This window comes from Oncorhynchus mykiss, chromosome 10 (genome assembly GCF_013265735.2).
Source record: "Oncorhynchus mykiss isolate Arlee chromosome 10, USDA_OmykA_1.1, whole genome shotgun sequence".
Classification (NCBI taxonomy): domain Eukaryota; kingdom Metazoa; phylum Chordata; class Actinopteri; order Salmoniformes; family Salmonidae; genus Oncorhynchus; species Oncorhynchus mykiss.
In genome coordinates this window covers 35,852,208-35,873,304 of record NC_048574.1, presented here as the reverse complement: position 1 = coordinate 35,873,304, position 21,097 = coordinate 35,852,208, and the positions used below count along the sequence as shown (strand labels likewise).

Genomic DNA, 21,097 nt, shown 5'->3' with positions numbered 1-21,097 from the left:
GTGAGCTTATTGACAGCTTTTTAATCGCCTCAATTATTTCATGTCTTGTTTGGCTTGCAATAACCTATACAATTATTCATAAGTTAGCTACCACTATGTTGCCTTGCTACTGTGCCACAATACTCTTGCCAAGCTGCTGAAGCAACTGAAACTTACTGAAATGTTTCAGGTAGGTTATGCATGTTTGGTTATGAATAAGAGGGATCATTTGTTGCCTTCTGCAGGTTTTTCATCAGATCCTTGTTATCACTGTGCTGACATGAAGATTGCACACTTGGCTATGTGTGGAGAAACAGAGATAGAAGGATTTAAGTGCTGGTGGGCGAGTCTCCTCTCTCTGCCCAAGTGCTACATGTTATTTCTGTTTCACAAGAAGGCTTTTTTATTAAGCCCAATAAAGTAATGGACTGCTATGGGAATTGTCACTTCCCAAGGGAAATGTGCAGTATGAACATGGTACAAGATGTAGTAGAAGCTGACATAAAATATTTATTTGGAAGTACTCACTGAATCAGTTGCTTTCAGTGCAAAAAACAGCACACTCCCCACAGCCAATAGTAATAGCGGTTCTGTCACTTTGTTTGTTACTGTGCATGTGTCAGTGTCTAAGTGTAATAACAAATAAAGCCCACTGAAAGACTCACATAACATCATCTGCAATGTCAGCCATCGTTACTGGACAGCAATGCCCTCTGCCGTTTGAAAATGTTTCTGCAGGTGGAAATGGGAATGAAATAGAAGAGTTGAATCCAGAGTACGTGTGTTTCTTTTTGACTGTTATTTAACCCTTATTTTACCAGTAAGTTGACTGAGAACTCATTCTCATTTACAGCAACAACATGGGGAATAGTTACGGGGGAGCGGAGGGGGGGATGAATGAGCCAATTGGAAGCTGGGAACAAGCCATAAGACTCCTGAACATCTAATCAAATGGCTACCCAAACTATTTGCTTTGCCCCCCCCCCCCTTTACACTGCTGCTACTCTTCTCTACCTACATGTACATATTACCTCGACTAACCGATGCCCCAGCATGACTCTGTACCTGTACCCCCAGTATATAGCCTCGCTATTGTTATTTTACTTCTGCTCTAATTATTTGTTACTTTTATTTAAAAAAAAATGTTTTAACTGCATCGTTGGTTAAGGCTGGTAAGTAAGCATTTCACTGTAAAGGTCTACACCTGTATTTGGCACATGTGACAAATAATTTGATTAGGTGGCCAGATTTGAGGTTTGAGGGCCAGATCAGGAATTTAGCCAGGACATCAGGGTTAACACCTCTACTCTAACAATAAGTGCCATCGGATCTTTAGTGAACACGGAGTGTCAGGACACCCGTTTAACATCCCATTTGAAAGACGACACCCCATACAGGGCAATGTTCCTAATCACTGCCCTTGGGCATTGGGATGAAAAAAAAATACCAGGGGAAAAAGTGACTCCTACTGGCCCTCTAACACCACTGGTCTCCCATCCAGGGACCGTCCAGGACATACTCTGCTTAGCTTCAAAGGCAAGCCACCAGTGGGATTACATTTGTTATTATACTATAGATCCGTACTTACATAGTTAAGTGTTAGTATTTGCCATCATCTAAAGTTGTCCACTCAATTAGATGGATTGGTAGTCCTCTAGAGATATAGGCCTAATCAGAATAGACAGTCCTACATTGATTATAACAGAAATGTTCATCATTATAGTACTAACATGCAGAGAAAACTATTCATGTCAATCTGTGTACATATACATGACAACACCAATACATAAATTAAAGTAATTACAGTGTCAGTGAGCCATAGTTAAACATACACTGTGATAACAATAACCTGAGAGAGGGAGGACACTGGAATGAAAAATGAACCCCTAACTGCATAGGATACACGTTATGTCAGGGCTCCTCTCTGCACCAAGCCAAACAATGCTTTAGAGCTGCTGGAGTCTGATGAGAACACTGTTGGGCAGAAAATACATTAAACCAGTCTTGTTGCTGCTTAACAGCCTTCTGGGGGAAAAAATTAATCACCCTGCATTTCCTGCACACACTCAAACTCGCACTGCCTTTATGCTGGCCAAAATAACCTTGCATCTAGCACGTCACCTACTTACTGACGGTAAAAACTGTAGATAGCTTGGTTATCTTAGCACTTCAACAACAGGGTTTGTATTGTGCCTCAGACAGATATGCTTGAGTGAGCCTCAGCCCCAATTAGTGCTGAATAAATGCCATGACACTGTAATGGTGTTCTGTAAAAGGAAAACAAGAAAAGATGATGGCTAGGGACACAAGCAGGAACTAGGGTTAAACAAAATAAATGAATTCAATTTCTCACCATAATCACGAATGCCTACATAAACCTGTGTATTTTTTATCTTCTGCATTTCAGGTTGTTTTTCTGGTTGGTCACTACTTTAGCCAGCTACTGCAGCTTCATAATAGATATAGAATTGAACTTAGAAAGGGACACAGCTACTTTCATAACACTAAATTGAACATCTCTTCCAGTTGGACCGGACTTCCATTTACAGTAATGACCAGACGATGGCAGCTGCTGATTGACCTCTCCATTCCTAATGGAGCACACACACACACACACACCTCATTTTCATGAAATGCTTCTTAAGTTCTAAGTGCTTTCAAAACAGCACTTCAAAAGACACAATTAAAGTTCAAAATATTACATTATGTCGGCACACAAAACAATACACAGCTTTGTCCAAGAAGATGCTGATTCATGTCTTTATAAACACAACCAATAGCAAGACTACAAAACCATCAGCAGAGGTCAATCTCCTTTCTCCAGTACTACAGTTCAGAGCACTTAGGGTCATAACTCAGCCTGTTATTTAGTCTTCTTCTGTGGAAGGCAGCACGCGGTTTTGATCGAGGCTATCAATTCATTTGATTTTCCTGTCATGCTCCTCCTTGCTGTGAGGCCCTGGGAGAAAACACATTGACTTATTGATTAGACTGAGAGCACAGGCCACATGCCCACCTACCTTATATGAACTCATCAGTCCGTCAGCTTCTCCCCTGGCCGTAGCCTGCCAGCCAAAGGTGAGGAATGGTATCTCTCACTGGTATAAGCTAGAGGACATTACTTTAGTGTTCAGCGCTAATTAACAGTTAGAAAATTCACGAAATCTTACAAAAGCAAACAAATCAATCCAATGCATTTCATCTTGGCCAATCAAGACCTCAAGTCATGTAGCTTCAAAGTGGGAACATTGCTGTTGTGTCAACAGTGTTATTTTATAAAGAGTCTGAGTTACATAAGTATGTAATGGAATGTCAAAGATTTGAAACTTGAAAAGTTCAATTTCAAAAGAGAAATGGATTGTTCAAAACTTGCAGTGAAAGCAAAAAAAGTTCCCAGTACTTTTTGCAGAAGGTCACTTTTGTGAGTTCTCTTTTGGCTCTGGACTGCCCCACCCCGTCCTCCTCTACATCGTCCTCTGAGCTGAGGACCACTGAGTCTAACAGGGAAAACACAGAACAGTTCAATGGTTATTACTATGTGTCTATAGATATGTTATCTGTAGTCAAATTACAGTTTCATCTGTTTTATAAATGTGTGACTTGTTAAGCACATTTTTACTCCTGAACGTTTTTAGGCTTGTCATAACAGGGGTTGAATACTTATCAGTGCCTTCAGAAAGTATTCACACCTCTTGACTTTTCCACATTTTGTTGTGTTAAAGCCTGAATTTAAAATGGATTGAGATGTTGTGTCACTGGCCAACACACAATACCCCATAATGTCAAAGTGGATATTTTTTACAAATTAATAAAAAATATAAAGTTGAAATGTCTTGTGTTAATAAGTATTCAATCCCTGTTATGGCAAACCTAAAAAAGTTCAGGAGTAAAAATGTGTTTAACAAGTCACATAAGTTGCACGGACTCTGTGTGCAACAGTCTTTAACATGATTTTTGATAGACTACCTCATCTCTGTACCCCACACATACAGATAATTGTAAGTTCCCTCAGTTGAGCGGTGAATATCAAACCCAGATTCAACCACAAAGACCAGGGAGGTTTTCCAATACCTCGCAAAGAAATTGGTAGATACATAAAAAACAGATATTAAATATCCCTTTGAGCATGGTGAAGTTATTAATTACACTTTGGATGGTGTATCAATACACCCAGTCACTACAAAGATATAGGCATTCTTCCTAACTCAGTTGCCATAGAGGAAGGAAACCACTCAGGGATTTCACCATGATGCCAATGGTGACTTTAAAACAGTTAGAGTTTAATGGCTGGGATAGGAGAAAACTGAGGATGGATCATCAACATTGTATTTACTCCAAAATACTAACCTGAAATGACAGAGTGAAAAGAAAGACATCTGTACAGAATAAAATGATTCCAAAACATGCATCCTGCAACTTGACAGAGCTTGAAGAATTTTAAAAATAATTATCCAGGTGTGCAAAGCTCGTAGAGACTTACCCAGAAAGACACAGCTTTAATTGCTGCCAAATGTGATTCTAACATGTATTGACTCAGGGGTGTGAATACTTATGTAAATGAGATATTTCTGTATATTATTTGTAATACATTTGCAAAAGATTCTAAAAACATTTGAACTTTGTCATTGAATGTAGATGGGTGATAAAAACATATTTCATCCATTTTGAATTCAGGCTCTAACACAACAAAATGTGGAATAAATTCAGGGGTATGAATACTTTGTGAAGGCACACTACTTGTATAACATAATAGAAGAGGGTATTCATATGAAGAGGCAATGTGACAATATGGTGTGTAGGTAGAAGTTACCTCCGGTCTGTAGCTTGTCTTTGGCTTTCAGAGTGTTGTTCTTCCCTGAGGGTCTCTGCTGCTGCTGCTGCTCCTCCAAGGCCACAGAAGTCTGCAGGGCTGTGGTCCGAGCGCCCTTATACTCACTCACCAGACCCCTCTCACGCCTGGGGACAGTCGTCAGTTTGATAAAACAATAGCAGAATATTTCTTAACATGGTAAACTTGCAATTAGTCTCACAGGGTCATCCTTCCAAATCTCGTCTCGTTGACTCTTTTGCATTGAAATGGCATTCAACCCTAGCATTTGATTGGCTCTGTGTAGAAAATGAAGTTCCCCCTTAGGAGAGAAATGTGTTTGTTTTTCATTTGACCTTGTTCTGTCCATCCCTCTTTTCCTACCATGTCAGACAAAAAATGCAATAGCCTATGCAGCTTTATTTTTTGTTGTGCAACATCATGGGTAAGCTCTAACAATCGTCTTTCAGCTTGATCATGTGGATTTCTACTGGTGTGGGCGTTTAATACTGATTGGTGGTGCGTAACAAATGTTTTAATGAGAAGCAGCACCCTCTGCTGTGCTAACATGGCACCTCCCTGTGGCAATGGCAGATGCATCCTGTTTCAACAAAATGGAGGAAAGACATCCTATGAAGGGATGCATTGAGACAATCCCAGAGGCTGTACCCTGTTCCTCCTCACCTCCCAAGCCACCCTCTCCAGGTCCAGCGCAGCTGTTCTGTCCTGCAGGCTGTGCTGGAACACACTAGACTGGTACTTCTCCTTCACCTCCTGCTCCAGAGACGAGATCTGAAACAAAAGGACACACAATAGACTCATGGATGTTTCGAAAATATTCCTTATCAACAAATTCGCCGATGAATAGACTGAACATTATTTTATAGTGGGTGGTCATTTGTCTGTTTGAAAAATATAGAAACCTCCTATAGGAACATACTGTACAATTGTCCTTTTCTCCCCTCAGTTCAATGTCCTTTGAGTGAAGCTCGACCAACAACATGAAGACCTTCTCTCTCCAGCGGCGCAGAACCCGAGTGCCTTTAGGCCCAGCCTTCAAGAGAGGGTCTGACCTAGTCTGTGGACATGACTAAGCCTTTACTTAACCCTCAGAGCTCTTAGATAGTTTATTAATATCCATTCCCACATGTGTATGACTGTCTGACAAAAATAAGGGGATTTTACATCAGCTATGGCACTGTTAACAATTGATCACGTACCTTCTCAACCCTCTTCTCCTCTTGTAGGGCCAATATGTCATTCACAGAGTTGAGTCTGACCGTCAGAAACTCTGTTGTCACCTGCAGAGCCTCCTTCTCCTTATTCAGCTTCTATAGAGGAATTCAGATTAGAATACTGGAGACTACTTATTATATAGTAATATGCAAATATGCTCATACCATACATTCATATTAAATCAGCCAAGATAAACCTTGTTCTACAGGCAACACTTTCTCTGCTGGAGGAACAACCAATTTCTCTGCTCAGTTGAAGCACCAACTGTCCTTTTCCTTGTGTGTTTCCTTAGAGCAGGGGTTACCAAACTTTTTCACTCAAGCCCCCCTTCCAGTATTGGGGAACATCCCACACCCCCTGTGTGTGCCGTGTCTATTTCTATGGGCACAAGCACTGATCAACAACTGTTCACAACACCCCTCTTGTTGGCAGAGAGAAAATGTTGCAGTTTTAAAACTAATTATCTTCCAATTCTACATACATTTTGCCATGTGGCAAATGTGTATTCTTGTGATATTTGATTGACTCCAGCATTACTACAAATTCTATGGGCTAAAAGTTTTTTTAAAATGTGGAAAAGGACAAGGGGTCTGAATACTTTCTTTAAAAAGGTCTTATTGGAATGTTCAATTGATATGTTTGCTCAATTGTTCAGAAAGAAATTCGAACAATCTTAAGAGGTCTTGTTACCTGCCTTTCATGTTTCCTGTTGGATTCATCCAGTTGCTTCTTTAGTTTCTGCATTTCCTGCTCGACTTCCTCCCAAGCCTGCAGCCTAGCTGTCTCAGCTTCCCTGGTCAGCCTCTGGGCCTCCTGTCTGCACTTCACTCCTCAGCCTCTCCACCTCCCCAGACTCCCTCTCCAGCTGCATACCACAGACAGCAAGCATCGTGTAATACAAAGTCAACGGAGTACATAAAGAGGTTTGAATGGAAACCTGGGAGCAGGGAATTGATATTTAAACAATAAATGGGGTGAGCCTCCTGGGTGGCACAGTGGTCTAAGGCACTGCATCACAGTGCTAGCAGTGCCACCTTAGATTCTGGGTTCAAGCCCAGGCTTTGTCGCAGCCGGCCGCGACCGGGAGGTCGACGCACAATTGGCCCAGTGTCGTCCGGGTTAGGGAGGGTTTGGCCGGCAGGGATATCCTTGTCTCATCGCGCACTAGCGACTTGTGTGGCGGGCCGGGCGCAGTGCACGCTGACCAGGTCGCCAGGTGTACGGTGTTTCCTCCGACACATTGGTGCGGCTGGCTTTCGCGTTGTGTCAAGAAGCAGTGCGGCTAGGTTGGATTGTGTTTCGGGGGACGCATGGCTCTCGACCTTCGCCTCTCCTGAGTCCGTACAGGAGTTGCAGTGATGAGACAAGACTGTAACTACTACCAATTGGATACCACGAAATTGGGGAGAAAAAAAGGGGTAAAAAATAAAATAAATAAATAAAAATGGGGTGAAGCAGTGATTCACAATGGCAGTCATTGGGGGCTACAAGCATAACTGACAAGGCTTCTACACCATTTTTTTTGGACATTCAATATACAGTTTTGCAATCATGCCATTGTTGCTGTTGGTAGGAAAACCTCAACAGTGGCTGCAAGCTAGATGCAAACCAACTGAAATTTCCCCCAGTTACTATCACATATAAAACCGAGGTGAGCTGGGATGAAAATAAACAAAAACCTTGAGTTCTTGTGAATAACTGTTACCTGGGTGCTGAGGCTCTTTTTCCTCTCCCTTTTGAACCAGCTCCCCAGTGACTTGGCTGAGCTCAGTCATACATAACTCCTCCCACATCACCTCATTTAATGACTCTGCCTGCAATACAAGATGTAAGGAGGGAGGGAATATCACTTGCAAAACTTTATTTAAATTAGGCCTACTTCAAATAAAAGCAGGATACACATTTGTCAGTAAAATATTCAATATTGAATGAGGAATGTAACATCTAGGCTACTTACACAGTGTACAAAACATTAAGAACACCTTCCTAATATTGAGCTGCACCCCCTCACGCTTTTGCCCTCAGAACAGCCTCAATTCATCGGGGCATGGACTCTACAAGGTGTCGAAAGCATTCCACAGGGATGCTGTCTCATATTGACAACAATGCTTTTCACAGTTGGCTGGATGCCCTTTGGGTGGTGGACCATTCTTGACACACACGGAAACTTGAGTGTCAAAAACCCAGCAGCATTGCAGTTCTTGACACAAATCAGTGTGCCTGGCACCTACTACCATACCCCGTTCAAAGGCACATAAATATTTTGTCTTGCCCATTCACCCTCTGAATCATAGCGCCGACAAAAATCGCTTTTTTTGTGTGTATTATTTCTTACATTGTTACCCCAGGAAATGTTAAGTCTTATTACATGCAGCCGGGAAGAACTATTGGATATAAGAGCAACGTCAACTTACCAACATTACGACCAGAAATATGACTTTCCTGAAGTGGATCCTCTGTTCGGAACACCACCCAGGACAATTGAGCTAATTCCAGTAGGCGATCCAAAACAACTACGATCAAGGGTTGCCTTCTAGAGACAAATCAGAGATTGTAACATTCTCCATTTCACGGAAACATGGCTCTCTCGGGATATGTTGTTGGAATCAGTTCAGCCACCGGGCTTCTCCTTGCATCGCGCCGACAGAGATAAACACCTCTCTGGGAAAAGGAAGGGCGAGGGTGTATGCTTTATGATTAATGACTCATGGTGTAATCATAACAACATATAGGAACTCAAGTCCTTCTGTTCACCCGATCTAGAATTCCTTACAATCATGTGATGGCCATTTTACCTACCAAGAGAATTCTCGTCAGTTATAGTCACCGCTGTGTACATTCCCCCTCAAGCAGACACCAAGACAGCCATCAAGGAACTTCACTGGACTATATGCAAACTGGAAACCATACATCCTGAGGCTGCATTTATTGTAGCTGGGGATTTTAACAAAGCAAATTTGAGAACAAGTCTACCTAAATTCTTCCAGCATATTGTTTGCGCTACGTGCATGCGCAATCCCCTCAACCACTGCTACTCTAACTTCCGCGATGCATACAAAGCCCTCCCCCGCCCTCCATTCTGCAAATCCGACCACGAAGCCATTTTGCTCCTCCCGTCTTATAGGCAGAAACTCAAACAGGATGTACCAGTGACGAGAACCATACAACTCTGGTCCGACCAATCGGAAGCCATGCTTCAAGATTGTTGTTCTTTGAGGCTGACCGGAACATATTCCAGTCCGCATGATCAAAACATTGACCGTTATGCTGACTCGGTGAGCGTGTTTATAAAGAAGCGCATTGGAGATGTTGTACCCACTGTGACTATTAAAACGGTTGATGGATGGCGGCATTCGTGCAAAACTGAAAGCACAATTCACCATAGAAAGAGGTCTGGGAATATGTCTGAATATAAACTGTGTAGTTATTCCCTCCGCAAGGCAATCAAACAAGTGAAATGCCAGTACATGGACAAGGTGGAGTCGTAATTCAATGGCTCAGACAAGACGTAAGTGGCAGGGTCTACAGGAAATCACGGACTACAAAAAGAAATCCAGCCACGCCACGCTTCCAGACAAACTAAACACCTTATTTGCCTGCTTTGAGGATAATACAGTGCCACTGTCGCGGCCCGCTAACATGGACTGCGCCCCCTCCCTCCTCCCCTCCTTCTCTGTGGCTGACGTGAGTAAAACATTTAAACCTGTTAACCCTCGCAAGGCTGCTGGCCCAGACTGCATCCCTAGCCACGTCCACAAAGCATGCACAGACCAGCTGGCTGGTACGTTTACAGACATATTCAATCGCGCCCTATCCTAGTTTGTTGTCCCCACATGCTTCAAGATGGCTACCATTGTTCCTGTACCCAACAAGGCAAAGATAACTGAACAAAATGACTACCACCCCATAGCACTCACTTCTGTCATCATGAAGAGCTTTGAGAGACTACTCTAGGATCATATCACCTCCACCTTATTGGCCACCCTAGACCCACTTCAGTTTGCATACCGCCCCAACAGGTCCACAGACGACGCAATCGCCATCACACTGCCACTGCCCTATCCCATCTGGACAAAGGGAATACCTATGTAAGAATGCTGTTCATTGGCTACAGCTCAGCATTCAACACCATAGTACCTGCCAAGCTCATCATCAAGCCTGAGGCCCTGGGTCCCGCCCTCCAGGTGATGAAGGTAGGAAACAACATCTCCACTTCGCTGACCCTCAAGGGTGCGTGCTCAGCCACCCCCTGTACATTGAGGATAATACAGTTCACCCGCAACTGCATGACCATGCACACCTCCAACTCAATCATCAAGTTTGCAGATGACACAACAGTAGTGGGCTTGATTACCAACAACGACAAGACAGCCTACAGGGAGGAGGTGAGGGCACTCGGAGTGTGGTGTCAGGAGTTGACCTCCTCTTCCGCAGCAACCAGTGATCCGGGTCAACAGCATCAATGTAACAGTTTATCTTCTGTCCCTCTCCTCGCCCCTACCTTGCCTCGAACCAGGGACCCTCAGCACATATCAACAACTGCCTCCCACGAAGCATCGTTACCCAAAAGCCGCGGCCCTTGCAGGGCAAGGGGAACAACTACTTCAAGGTCTCAGAGTGAGTGACGTCACCGATTGAAACGCTATTAGTGCGCACCCCGCTAACTAGCTAGCCATTTCACATCGGTTACATATGCAGCTCGGCCATCGCTCATCCATATACTTACATCCACATATTCTCATTCACCCCTTTAGATTTGTGTGTATAAGGTAGTTGTTGTGGAATTGTTAGATTACATGTTAGATATTACTGCACTGTTGGAACTAGAAGCACAAGCACGTCGCAATAACATCTGCTAACCATGTGTATGTGACAAATAAAATGTTATTAGAATGGCACACATATATTTAACTGGTCTCCTTCACTTCAGCTACACTGATTGACATAGATTTTTCAAGTGACATCAATAATGGATCATAGCTTTACCCTGGATTCACCTGGTCAGTCTATATGCGATGATGATAAATCACTGCTCACCTCTCTCTCCAGATCAGAATCCTCTGGTTTTATCTGCGCAGTTCCAGAATTTCCTGTTTGGTCTGAGTGTTGGTGGGCCATGGGTTGGCAGAGTCTGATGGTGGTGTTGTGGCAGGGGTGACCCATGTTATTGGTGTGGTCCCTCACCCTTTGCAGTCCCTGGTACTGTGATTGAGGCAGACTGGATGCTTGCTGTGACTTCCCTCTGAAAAACAATATGCAACACTTAATACGTGAGGATAATTAACTTGCAAAAAGCCCACGACAATACATCTGCAAGATAGGTTCAAGATAATAAATGTTAACATAATAATTCCATGAAGAATTATTATAAACACATTCTTTGGACCATCGCCGGAGCTAAAATTACTGGGAGTGAATGGTAGCGTACAGAAAGTTTGCCATCAAGGTGGAACATTAACACAATCGTGGTGAATTTCAGCTGTCTACTCAGAAAACACGAGTGTTTTACTGTCATTCTATTAACTTAAACGTTTTTCAAATGATCTACAGCCACTTTATTACCTAATTTCCCCACCGCTAGTCACGCTTTCAATGCTAATCCTGTAGAATTAGCAACTGTTCAATTAAAGTGTTTATTTTTCAAACGCTCCTCATGGAATTGTTTAGAAGGGTGTGATTGCGGCGCGCAATTCAGGGCGTTCCTGCATGTGCAATTCCTCCCCTTTATACTTCTATTAGTCAATTTTACAGCAAGAACTACGGTACTAGCACTGCTTTCCCGAAGTTAACGTTACGGGCCTCTCATCCTCATTGCATCTTTCCATCAGAGAATCGTAAAATGACCTAAGTTCTACAACGAGTTACAAAAGACGACTCTTTCTTTTATATACCAACATTTTGAACAACACTTTCATGGCAATACCACGCCTGGTTCCCAAATACATTGATTACGTATCTCGCGCAGCAATATTCGAGTGGATTCGATTAAGTCAGTTCCAGTGTTGTCAATTTAGCTGCTATATTTTCAGACCTCTCCAGCTAATTGTATTTGTGAAGGATTCTAGAGACAAATTCAGCTACTTTTCAGGCAACCATTGGGGAGTATTGACACCGAGGGTTTTGATGGCATTTAGCGACTTTTCCTTATCAATTCTGCCGCAAACGAGAGTTGCAGTATATGTAACATAAGTCGCAGCATTGCGAACACACAGGATGGGAAATGGAAGAGGAGGGGGCGATAACGTTACGTTGGAGACCATATTCGTGCTGCAGCAAGGCAAATTGGTGCTGTGACGTCGTCGCGGAAACAGCGAAACTCAGCAGAAACATAGTTGGCAACACTGGTCAGTGAAGTCAGTTGTCATGATGAGCCCTTCCCAGCTAGCCATCTATAGGTGTGACTAGAAACTTCAGAGAGAATTAGAAACTTGTCTGCCGAAACTGGACTTGGGAGTGTGTTCACAATCATTTCGTTTTTATCGGAGTAGCTCATTTTTTGTTTATTTTACAAACATTTTTAGATGTTAATGCCGTAGTTGTAACCTACATTTTCGGTGAAAATCACTACAATAATTGTGCTTTAGATGTCATCCTGGCCTGAAATTGGCTACACTATCTAGCTACTTCCCTCGCCTTACTGCAGCAAGTGGGTGCAAAGGACATGTGCACCATGTTCCGACAGTGCAGTAATATCTAACAAGTAATCTAGCAATTTCACAACGACTACCTTATACAAAGTGTAAAGGGAATAAGTGTAAAGGGAATAATAAGAATATGTACATATAAATATATGGATGAGAGATGGCCGAGCGGCATAGGCAAGATGCAGTAGAATACAGTATATACATATGAGATGAGTAATGTAGGATATGTAAACATTATTGAAGTGTTTTTATTTAAAGTGACTAGTGATACCTTTTATTAAATCCATTTATTACATTTATTAAAGTGGCAAGAGATTTGAGTCTGTATGTTGGCAGCAGCCACTCAATGTTAGTGATGGCTGTTTAACAGTCTGATGGCCTTGAGATAGAAGCTGTTTTTCAGTCTCTTGTTCAGTCTCTTGGTCCCAGCTTTGATGCACCTGACCTCGCCTTCTGGATGATAGCGGGGTGAACATGCAGTGGCTCGGGTGGTTGTTGTCCTTGATGATCTTTTTGGCCTACCTGTGACATTGGCTGCTGTAGGTGTCCTAGAGGGCAGGTAGTTTGCCCCCGGTGATGCGTTGTGCAGACTGCACTACCTTCTGGAGAGCCTTACTTGTTTGTGGGCGGAGCAGTTGCTGTACCAGGCGGTGATACAGCCCTACAGCCCTACAGGATGCTCTCGATTGTGCATCTGTAAAAGTTTGGGAGTGTTTTCGGTGACAAGCCAAATTTCTTCAGCCTCCTGAGGTTGAAGAGGTGCTGCTGCGCCTTCTTCACCACACTGTCTGTGTGGGTGGACCATTTAAATTTGTCCGTGATGTGTACACCAAGGAACTTAAAACTTTCCACCTTCTCCACTACTGTCCCATCGATGTGGATGGGTGGGGTGCACCCTCTGCTGTTTCCTGAAGTCCACGATAATCTCCTTTGTTTTGTTGACGTTAAGTGAGAAGTTATTTTCCTGACACTACACTCTGAAGGCCCTCACCTCCTCCCTGTAGGCCGTCTCGTTGTTGTTGGTAATCAGGCCTACCACTGTAGTGTCATCTGTAAACTTGATGATTGAGTTGGAAGCGTGCATGGCCACACAGTCATGGGTGAACAGGGAGTACAGGAGAGGGGTGCGAACGCACCCTTGTGGGGCCCCAGTGTTGAGGATCAGCATGGTGAAGAAGTTGTTTCCTACCTTCACCACCTGGGGGCGGCACGTCAAAGTCCATGACGCAGTTGCACAGGGCGGAATCGAGACCCAGGGTCTTGAGCTTAATCTTGTAACTACCCATCCCGGATCCGGGAGTGTTGTCATCAACTGACACTAATTTGCATAACGCAACGGACATAAATATTACTAGAAAATATTCATATTCATGAAATCACAAGTGAAATATATTGAAACACAGCTTAGCCTTTTGTTAATCACCCTGTCATCTCAGATTTTCAAAATATGCTTTACAGCTAAAGAAAGACAAACATTTGTGTAAGTGTATCGATAGCCTAGCATAGCATTATGCCTAGCTAGCAGCAGGCAACCTGGTCACAAAAATCAGAAAAGCAATCAAATTAAATCGTTTACCTTTGATGAGCTTCGGATGTTTTCACTCACAAGACTCCCAGTTAGATAGCAAATGTTCCTTTTTTCCCAAAATATTATTTTTGTAGCCGAAATAACTCCGTTAGTTCTTCACGTTTGGCTGAGAATAAATTGCAGTCACGACAACGCCAAACAATATTCCAAATTAGCTCCATAATATCGACAGAAACATGGCAAACGCTGTTTAAAATCAGTCCTCAAGGTGTTTTTCAAATATCTATTTGATAATATATCAACCGGGACAGGTGGCTTCTTAGTAGGAAAGAGAGAAACAATGGCCGCATTTGTCTCTTACGCACAAAACACTCTGAGAGACTCCAGCTGACCACTGACGCAATGTTGACGTTCAGGCTCATTTTTCAAAATAAAAGCCTGAAACTATGTATTGTGACACTAGACACATTAGGGAAGCCATAGAAAAAAGGAATCTGGTTGATATCTCATTCACTGCTCAATAGGGACGCATAGGAACGCAGAGCTTTCTAAATAAGAGTCCCTTCCTGATTGAATTTATCTCAGGCTTTTGCCTGCAATATCAGTTCTGATATACTCACAGACAATATTTTTACAGTTTTGGAAACTTTAGAGTGTTTTCTATCCTAAGCTGTGAATTATATGCATATTCTAGCATCTTGTCCTGACAAAATAGCTTGTTTACTTTGGGGACGTTATTTTTCAAAAAAGGAAAATAGTGCCCCCTAGATTCAACAGGTTAATGACGAGTTTGGAGAGTACTATAGTGTTAAATGCTGAGCTGTAGTCAATGAACAACATTCTTACATAGATATTCCTTTTGTCCAGATGTGATAGGGCAATGTGCAGTGTGATGGCGATTGCATCGTCAGTGGACCTATTGGGGCGGTAAGCAAATTGGAGTTGGTTAACTGACTTGCCTAGTTAAATAATGGTCAAATAAAAAAATTAAAACCTTACCCTAACCCTTTAACCTAACTCCTAAAATTAACCCTAACCCCTGGCCAAACAAACATTAGCCAGCTAGCTAACGTTAGCCACCTAGCCACTTAGATAGAGATCATAACATATCATGTCTGGCAAATCGTAACATATAGTACATTTTCAAAAAAAGAGACAGCATTTCTCTTTCATCTGGTTTTGCAAAACTGTCATCTATGTGAGCCTAAAGGTGAAATTACTCTCCTAGGAAGAATTCTTGTGATTGTAAAACATCGTTTCTCACTCAAGTGGCACTCGGTGGCTGTGGTATGTAAACTCACCACAAGAGGGAGGTGTCCAATTTAGCGTCAGTACCAGATGTCACAAATAGGGAGTTCTGTGTTTGGGTGGGTAATGCTGAGCGCCTATTACTGAGGCCTATTACTGAGGCCTATTCTTGCTTGGAACTTATTTTACAACTATTCACCATTTACTAGGCAACAAATAATTTGTCTATATTAGACCATTCTCATGTGAAAACCTTTAATTGTATTTCTATTAAAACAAACTTCCTTATTCAATACCTGCACCATTCTTCCATTAAAGCATTGAGATGGTTTTAGCAGAATGTGCAGAATGTTTTCAAATGATTTCCATTGGATTGTCAGGAAAAATGCAGACTATATGTCTATCCATAGAGATCCTATTCAATTATTTGTATTTTAATTCCCAATTCTATGGGCCTATCCGTAATGAGCATCGGTTATGCTTATCACACACATAACATCATTTTAAATTAGATGAGACCTGAGTCTGCATCACGGTCTTTCGTTACACAAAGTACCCAGGGAAAGCCATAGCTCTAGTCTATAGGCTACCTGATGCGTTATGTACTAAATAGCCTAATCATTATAATAAAATATGCATCATTTTGATTAGACCAAGTTACAAATACATCCCTTTTTCTTATTACGCTCACGCGTATCCCCATCGTTGCCTAGGAACGCGCAAGGCAGTGGGGGCTCCTGACCTTGCCGTCGTGAACGAGCTGCGCGCGCACATAACGAGAGGGCTAAGATATTAATTTTAATCAAGAATACTAAATAGAACATATGAATTGAAAGCAAAATATTTGCATTCGATTTTATTAAAAAAATAATAATAATTGTGATCATCATTGCAGTGCCATGAAAACGATGGATAGAAGAGCCAGCCGGGGATGAAGAGGAGTCTCCGGTAGAGCAGGTGAGTCGAAAATTCCCATTTCCATGAGATGAAGGTTTGGCAAGATCTTGGTACACCACATAGCAGGATCGGGGCTGTTTTTTTTTCAGAATGTGATGTTTAATTGTAGTACGTTTAAACTGAATTGAAATATATTATGGGTGTTAATGAGATGTTTTGCGTGTGATAATTAGGTTAAACAGTTGCGACGTTTTATTCGGCTAATCTACCGCATCCTTGGTGTTTATTTGGAGATTTGGAGGAGTATGGAAGTGGCTTCGTCTTTTGTCTTAACGTCTGGTTTTCAGTCTCTTATTCACTCTGAAATTTTAACGCATCGTTGCCTACCTACATCACTGGTGAATCGATGCCACCAGCTCACCTTCAAAGTGGTGTACAGTGACGTTATTATTATTTTGACATTTAACTGTGCATGCTTTAGTTTTTACATTAAAACGAGTTAGACTAAACGATTTGAAAGGATTACCACTGATTAATAATTTGCAAAAGAGCGCCGGATTTAGCAAGAGCACCTCAGAGGAGCGAGAGACTGCTTCACGCCGTACTCTCGTTATCTTTTACCCATCACCATTCTGCCAATGGTCACAGGCTGCTGCTACCTTGATACAATTGGGATTTATTCATACCAATTTAGGAGAGATGTCAAAGCATGTTGTGTGTCCAATTAGACCCCCGTATAGAGTTATAACAAGTTGTCCTTTGGGTTGTAGTTGTAATGGTGCTTATGACTGGCATAGCCTATAGAGCTACTGATAACATTATTGGGCCTGTAGCCGCAATAACGGCCCGAAACCATGTTGTTGTTTAAAATGCTTACAAATTCATAAATATATTTTGTTGTCCAGTTTTGGCCCATAATTGCAACATTTGTAGCCTATATTCGTGACCTTAACACACCTGTTGTGAGTGTAGCTAACTTATGGTTAATTGTATGCATTGGGCATATTTTACTATTCGAATGCATAAAACCGATGGCCTGCCATGACCATTCAAGTGCACTGGGAAATTACCATTGTCCAAGTTCACTCTGTATTTTGTGAATCAATAGCCTTTTTTATTGGGACTGAGAATTGCGCACAGCTCACGAAATAGGGCATGTTGCGGCCGTGCTAAATTAAAGACTTTGACATGTCAGTATTTTGAAGTGATGGTTTCAACCTAAGGATGATGAGAACTCGGGATAATGTCTTTATTTTCAATATAGGCGCATCAGATAGGTTTTACAACAGACAGTGGAGTTGTAATCTATTCGTATTCCTGTCTCGTCGCAAAGCCTCTTCTATCTCCCCTGCTGGTCTAAACACAATCCTATGTGTTGAGGGAATACACCTCTTCAGCTTTGACTGGCTTCCTAATTAATGGCTGAAGAAATACTTAACCTGCTCAAAGAATAAGTAGCCAAGGCTTACTTTGTCAACCTTTAGCCTTTTTTTTTCTATCAATACATTGTGCAATATATTGCAATCATTGCACAAGTTGAAAAGAAAAAAGAGAAACATGACCTATATGGGTGATAATGAGGCATAATAGACATGTTGACTACCCCCCACCCTCAGACACATGAACACACATGGGCCTACATGTACTACCCTTTTCTATTGGTCTTTTCTAAAGCTGTTGCTGTTATGTTTTCACAACACAACTCTTACACTTTTAAAGAGTTAGAGGACTCAGAGATATTTCAGTTTTTGATAGAATCAATATCTGTTCATTCCAGCAAAGAGTAGTTTTGACTTTCAGGCGACTCAATATGCAGCTCTATCAGTACACGCTAAGGAAATTGATTTTAGGGAAACAAGCTTGTTCTTGGAGTCATCCATATTGACCAGCAAGTACCCAGCCCGATGACCCAGGAGGCTCATTACTCTCTGTTTCTACTGCCTGTGGCTCTGCAACACTGTTGTTGCACTATTTTCATACGATTATATTAGCTGTTACTGAAGGGTTGTTATTGCCATGCTGTTGTGGATCTTAACCAGGGAGACTTTGATGGGGACCACAAAAAAGCTGAACTCATCATGAGGGGCCGCAGTTGCCCCTGGGTCTGCCTACCCACATCCACCACATTGCGAGCAAAACATTTTAGCAGCCCCCCTCTTGCCTGCGGACAGAAAATTGTTACATGTTAGAGTTGATTTTGTGCAATTCTACACACTTTGCCATGGGTCGTAGGTGAAATGTTTTAGTTTTAAAGGAAGTTTGCTGCAATTCTACACATTTTGGGTGGAGAGAGAATTCTTTGCAGTTTTGAATGATATCTGAGTGAGACTGACTAACAAATCAATGGGTGCCCCCTGGCCGGTAATTTGACCATGATTACTAAGTTTAGATTGCTAGGTTAGTCTAGCGGCCAGCTATCTAAAAAAATGTATTCACTCAATTATCCCATGGCAGCTATCAGTGACTGACATGAGAGAAAAACTGCTGATGCACAGCCACATTTCAAAATTGCACCTTGTGTATTCTACTATTCTAACTCTTAACAGTAAACTGAGCTCCTAAAATTGATCCGAGGCCTTTCAAAAGGGGGGCTGCGTGCCGGCAGTTGCCTATCCCTAATCTAAACTATACAAACGAGAAAGAATGTGATGATATGGCACTGTACTTCCATCACAGCTTAACGGTTACATCACTGTCGTTAATGCTTTAATACTGAAGAACCCAGAACAAACATTGTTAATGTAGTGCCTTTTTAAAAAAAAACATTTCTGTCTCAGATTCATTACTGTCCTTTTACATGAGACAAAGTGAACGTACAGTACACTAAAGCCCTCACTTCCAGATGCATTGCAGCATACACAGCATTCCGCCTACATTGATGCAGATGCTTTTTCAGATAGTTCAAATCCTCTCCCCATGGTAATATCAGCCCACACTAGAATCATGAAGATGTGTTAACACCAAACATGCTGGAAATTATATTGTCTCTTTGTAGAGTAAACTTATCCCTGGCGAAATCGTTGTGAGATATAAAGACAATTGAGGGCAATGAGTATGTTCTTTGTGATATTAACATTTGCATATATTTACATTCACATTCTGCTGGATTACAGACAACACTACCACTCACTCACCACCATAGTGTGTTCAAATGGTCCCTTGAGTTCTCCCAAGTGATTAGATTGCTTTGAAATGATTGTGTGGGTTTTCTACAGGGAGCCAATCTTCTGTGTAAGCATACGAATGATGAGCTACTCTAGCACTATATATTTAATAGCCCTAGTTTTCAATTAATCTGGCAACATAGTCCCATCAACATACTCAGCGGCATTGCAGTCAGCAACCCACACTTTTTTGTTGAAACGCTGATTTCGATGTTTGCTCACCTGACCATTTGTCTCTCTTGTTTGCAGCTCTGGGTTCTGAACATCAATGAGCGTTGAAGCTGGAGATGAGTGAATACCTGGCCTTTGTTTATTTGTTTTTAGTAACAATTGGAGCCCAGGGCAGGTTGAGCAATGCCTGGTTGAGTGGAATACAGTAGGTTATAAGGATCGAGAGGACACTCGAGTGTACATTGGCGTGGTGCAGAGGCACTCATTTGCCCAGACCATGTGGTTGGCAGAGTTCAGGCACCATCGGTTGCCTGCACACCTATCAAAACATCGAGGAACCGCAACCATCACCGCCCGCCATGTTCTTTTATTGTGGATGTTATGTTCCTACTGGCAATTCACAGTGGCGAACAGCCAGAACTTCAACCCAACTGTGAACACCCAGTTTGGGAAGCTGAGGGGCCTCCGGGTCGCAGTGCCAGGTGAGGTCCTTAAACCCATTGACCAGTACCTTGGGGTGCCGTACGCTGCCCCTCCCATTGGGGAGAAGCGCTTCATGCCCCCAGAGCAGCCCTCCTCCTGGTCAGGGATCAAGAATGCTACCCACTTCACACCAGTGTGCCCTCAGAACATCCGCAACACAGTGCCTGAGATCATGATGCCCATATGGTTCACCTATAACCTGGACACAGTGGCCAATTACATTCAGGATCAGAACGAGGACTGTTTGTATTTAAACATCTATGTTCCAACAGAGGATGGTGAGTGGAATGGATGAAATGGACCAAAGGGACAATCCATGTTTACTGTATTGGCCTTGCTGTCACCTTGCGATGATCGTGTTTTGAGCATGCAGCAGTTGTCATTGTGCATCCCATTTGTGCCAGCCCAAGTTCTTTTCCCATCCAAAGTCATGTCATCATCTCTTCTTCACTGGTTACGTGTTGCCTCCCTTCCTTGTGTTCTGTAAGAGGAAAATGCATTTACACACTGATATAAAACGTATTAATGTGTCAGACAACTAATCATTTAAAGTCAGAATATAGCCTACAGCATTTCCTAACCTAACTACTGGGAATAGGTCAATAGGTGTGATAAATGAGATTCAGACAAATGTTAGGCCGATTAAATATTTAGTCTTGTGCACTAGATGTCTGTTTACAATGTGAGCGCCTTAACAGTATAAGAATCTGAGGTGCAATACATTTCTACATTTGTATGCTATGGATCTGTTGATCAATATTAACTGGACAAAATCAGAGCTGCCTGATCTCCAGTAAACACTATTATGATTGATAAACACATTTCCGTTACTTCATTTGTTTGGACAGTATTAGGGCTCACACAATCTATAGACCGAGTGCATGTGAATTCATTATGCTTATTATTTTATTTTATGAATATATCTAACCCCCTATCTCAC

At 42.2% G+C, this 21,097-nt stretch overlaps 2 protein-coding genes across 7 annotated transcripts in view; one reads left to right on the top strand and one right to left on the bottom strand.

Moving 5' to 3' along the window:
- Positions 1–1,094: 1,094 nt before the first annotated feature.
- On the bottom strand, positions 1,095–8,190 carry LOC110534918 (coiled-coil alpha-helical rod protein 1). Of its 3 annotated transcripts, XR_005053641.1 has the most exons (8): positions 7,728–8,190; positions 6,713–6,887; positions 6,007–6,117; positions 5,727–5,864; positions 5,471–5,578; positions 4,790–4,935; positions 3,380–3,476; positions 1,095–2,938 (listed from the first exon to the last, which is right to left on the bottom strand). XR_005053641.1 is itself a non-coding variant. In XM_021619834.2 (7 exons), the coding sequence occupies exons 2-6, from the start codon at positions 6,764–6,766 to the stop codon at positions 4,930–4,932; spliced, it is 417 nt and encodes a 138-aa protein (XP_021475509.2). In that variant the 5' UTR covers positions 6,767–6,887; positions 7,728–8,190; the 3' UTR covers positions 1,095–3,476; positions 4,790–4,929. The 3 variants fall into 3 exon arrangements, 2 of the variants coding, with proteins under 2 accessions (XP_021475509.2, XP_021475511.2); XM_021619834.2 differs by having other exon boundaries at positions 1,095–3,476; XM_021619836.2 differs by lacking the exon at positions 5,727–5,864 and having other exon boundaries at positions 1,095–3,476.
- A 7,988-nt stretch (positions 8,191–16,178) lies between these two features.
- Positions 16,179–21,097, top strand: part of LOC110533756 (neuroligin-3) — a 32,162-nt gene continuing 27,243 nt past the window's right edge. For all 4 annotated transcript variants that reach the window (XM_021618262.2, XM_021618261.2, XM_021618259.2 and 1 more), the window contains exons 1-2: positions 16,179–16,399; positions 19,753–20,435. In XM_021618262.2, the coding sequence (XP_021473937.1) occupies positions 19,952–20,435 (484 nt within the window). In that variant the 5' untranslated portion in view covers positions 16,179–16,399; positions 19,753–19,951. The remainder of the gene's footprint in view (positions 16,400–19,752; positions 20,436–21,097) is intronic.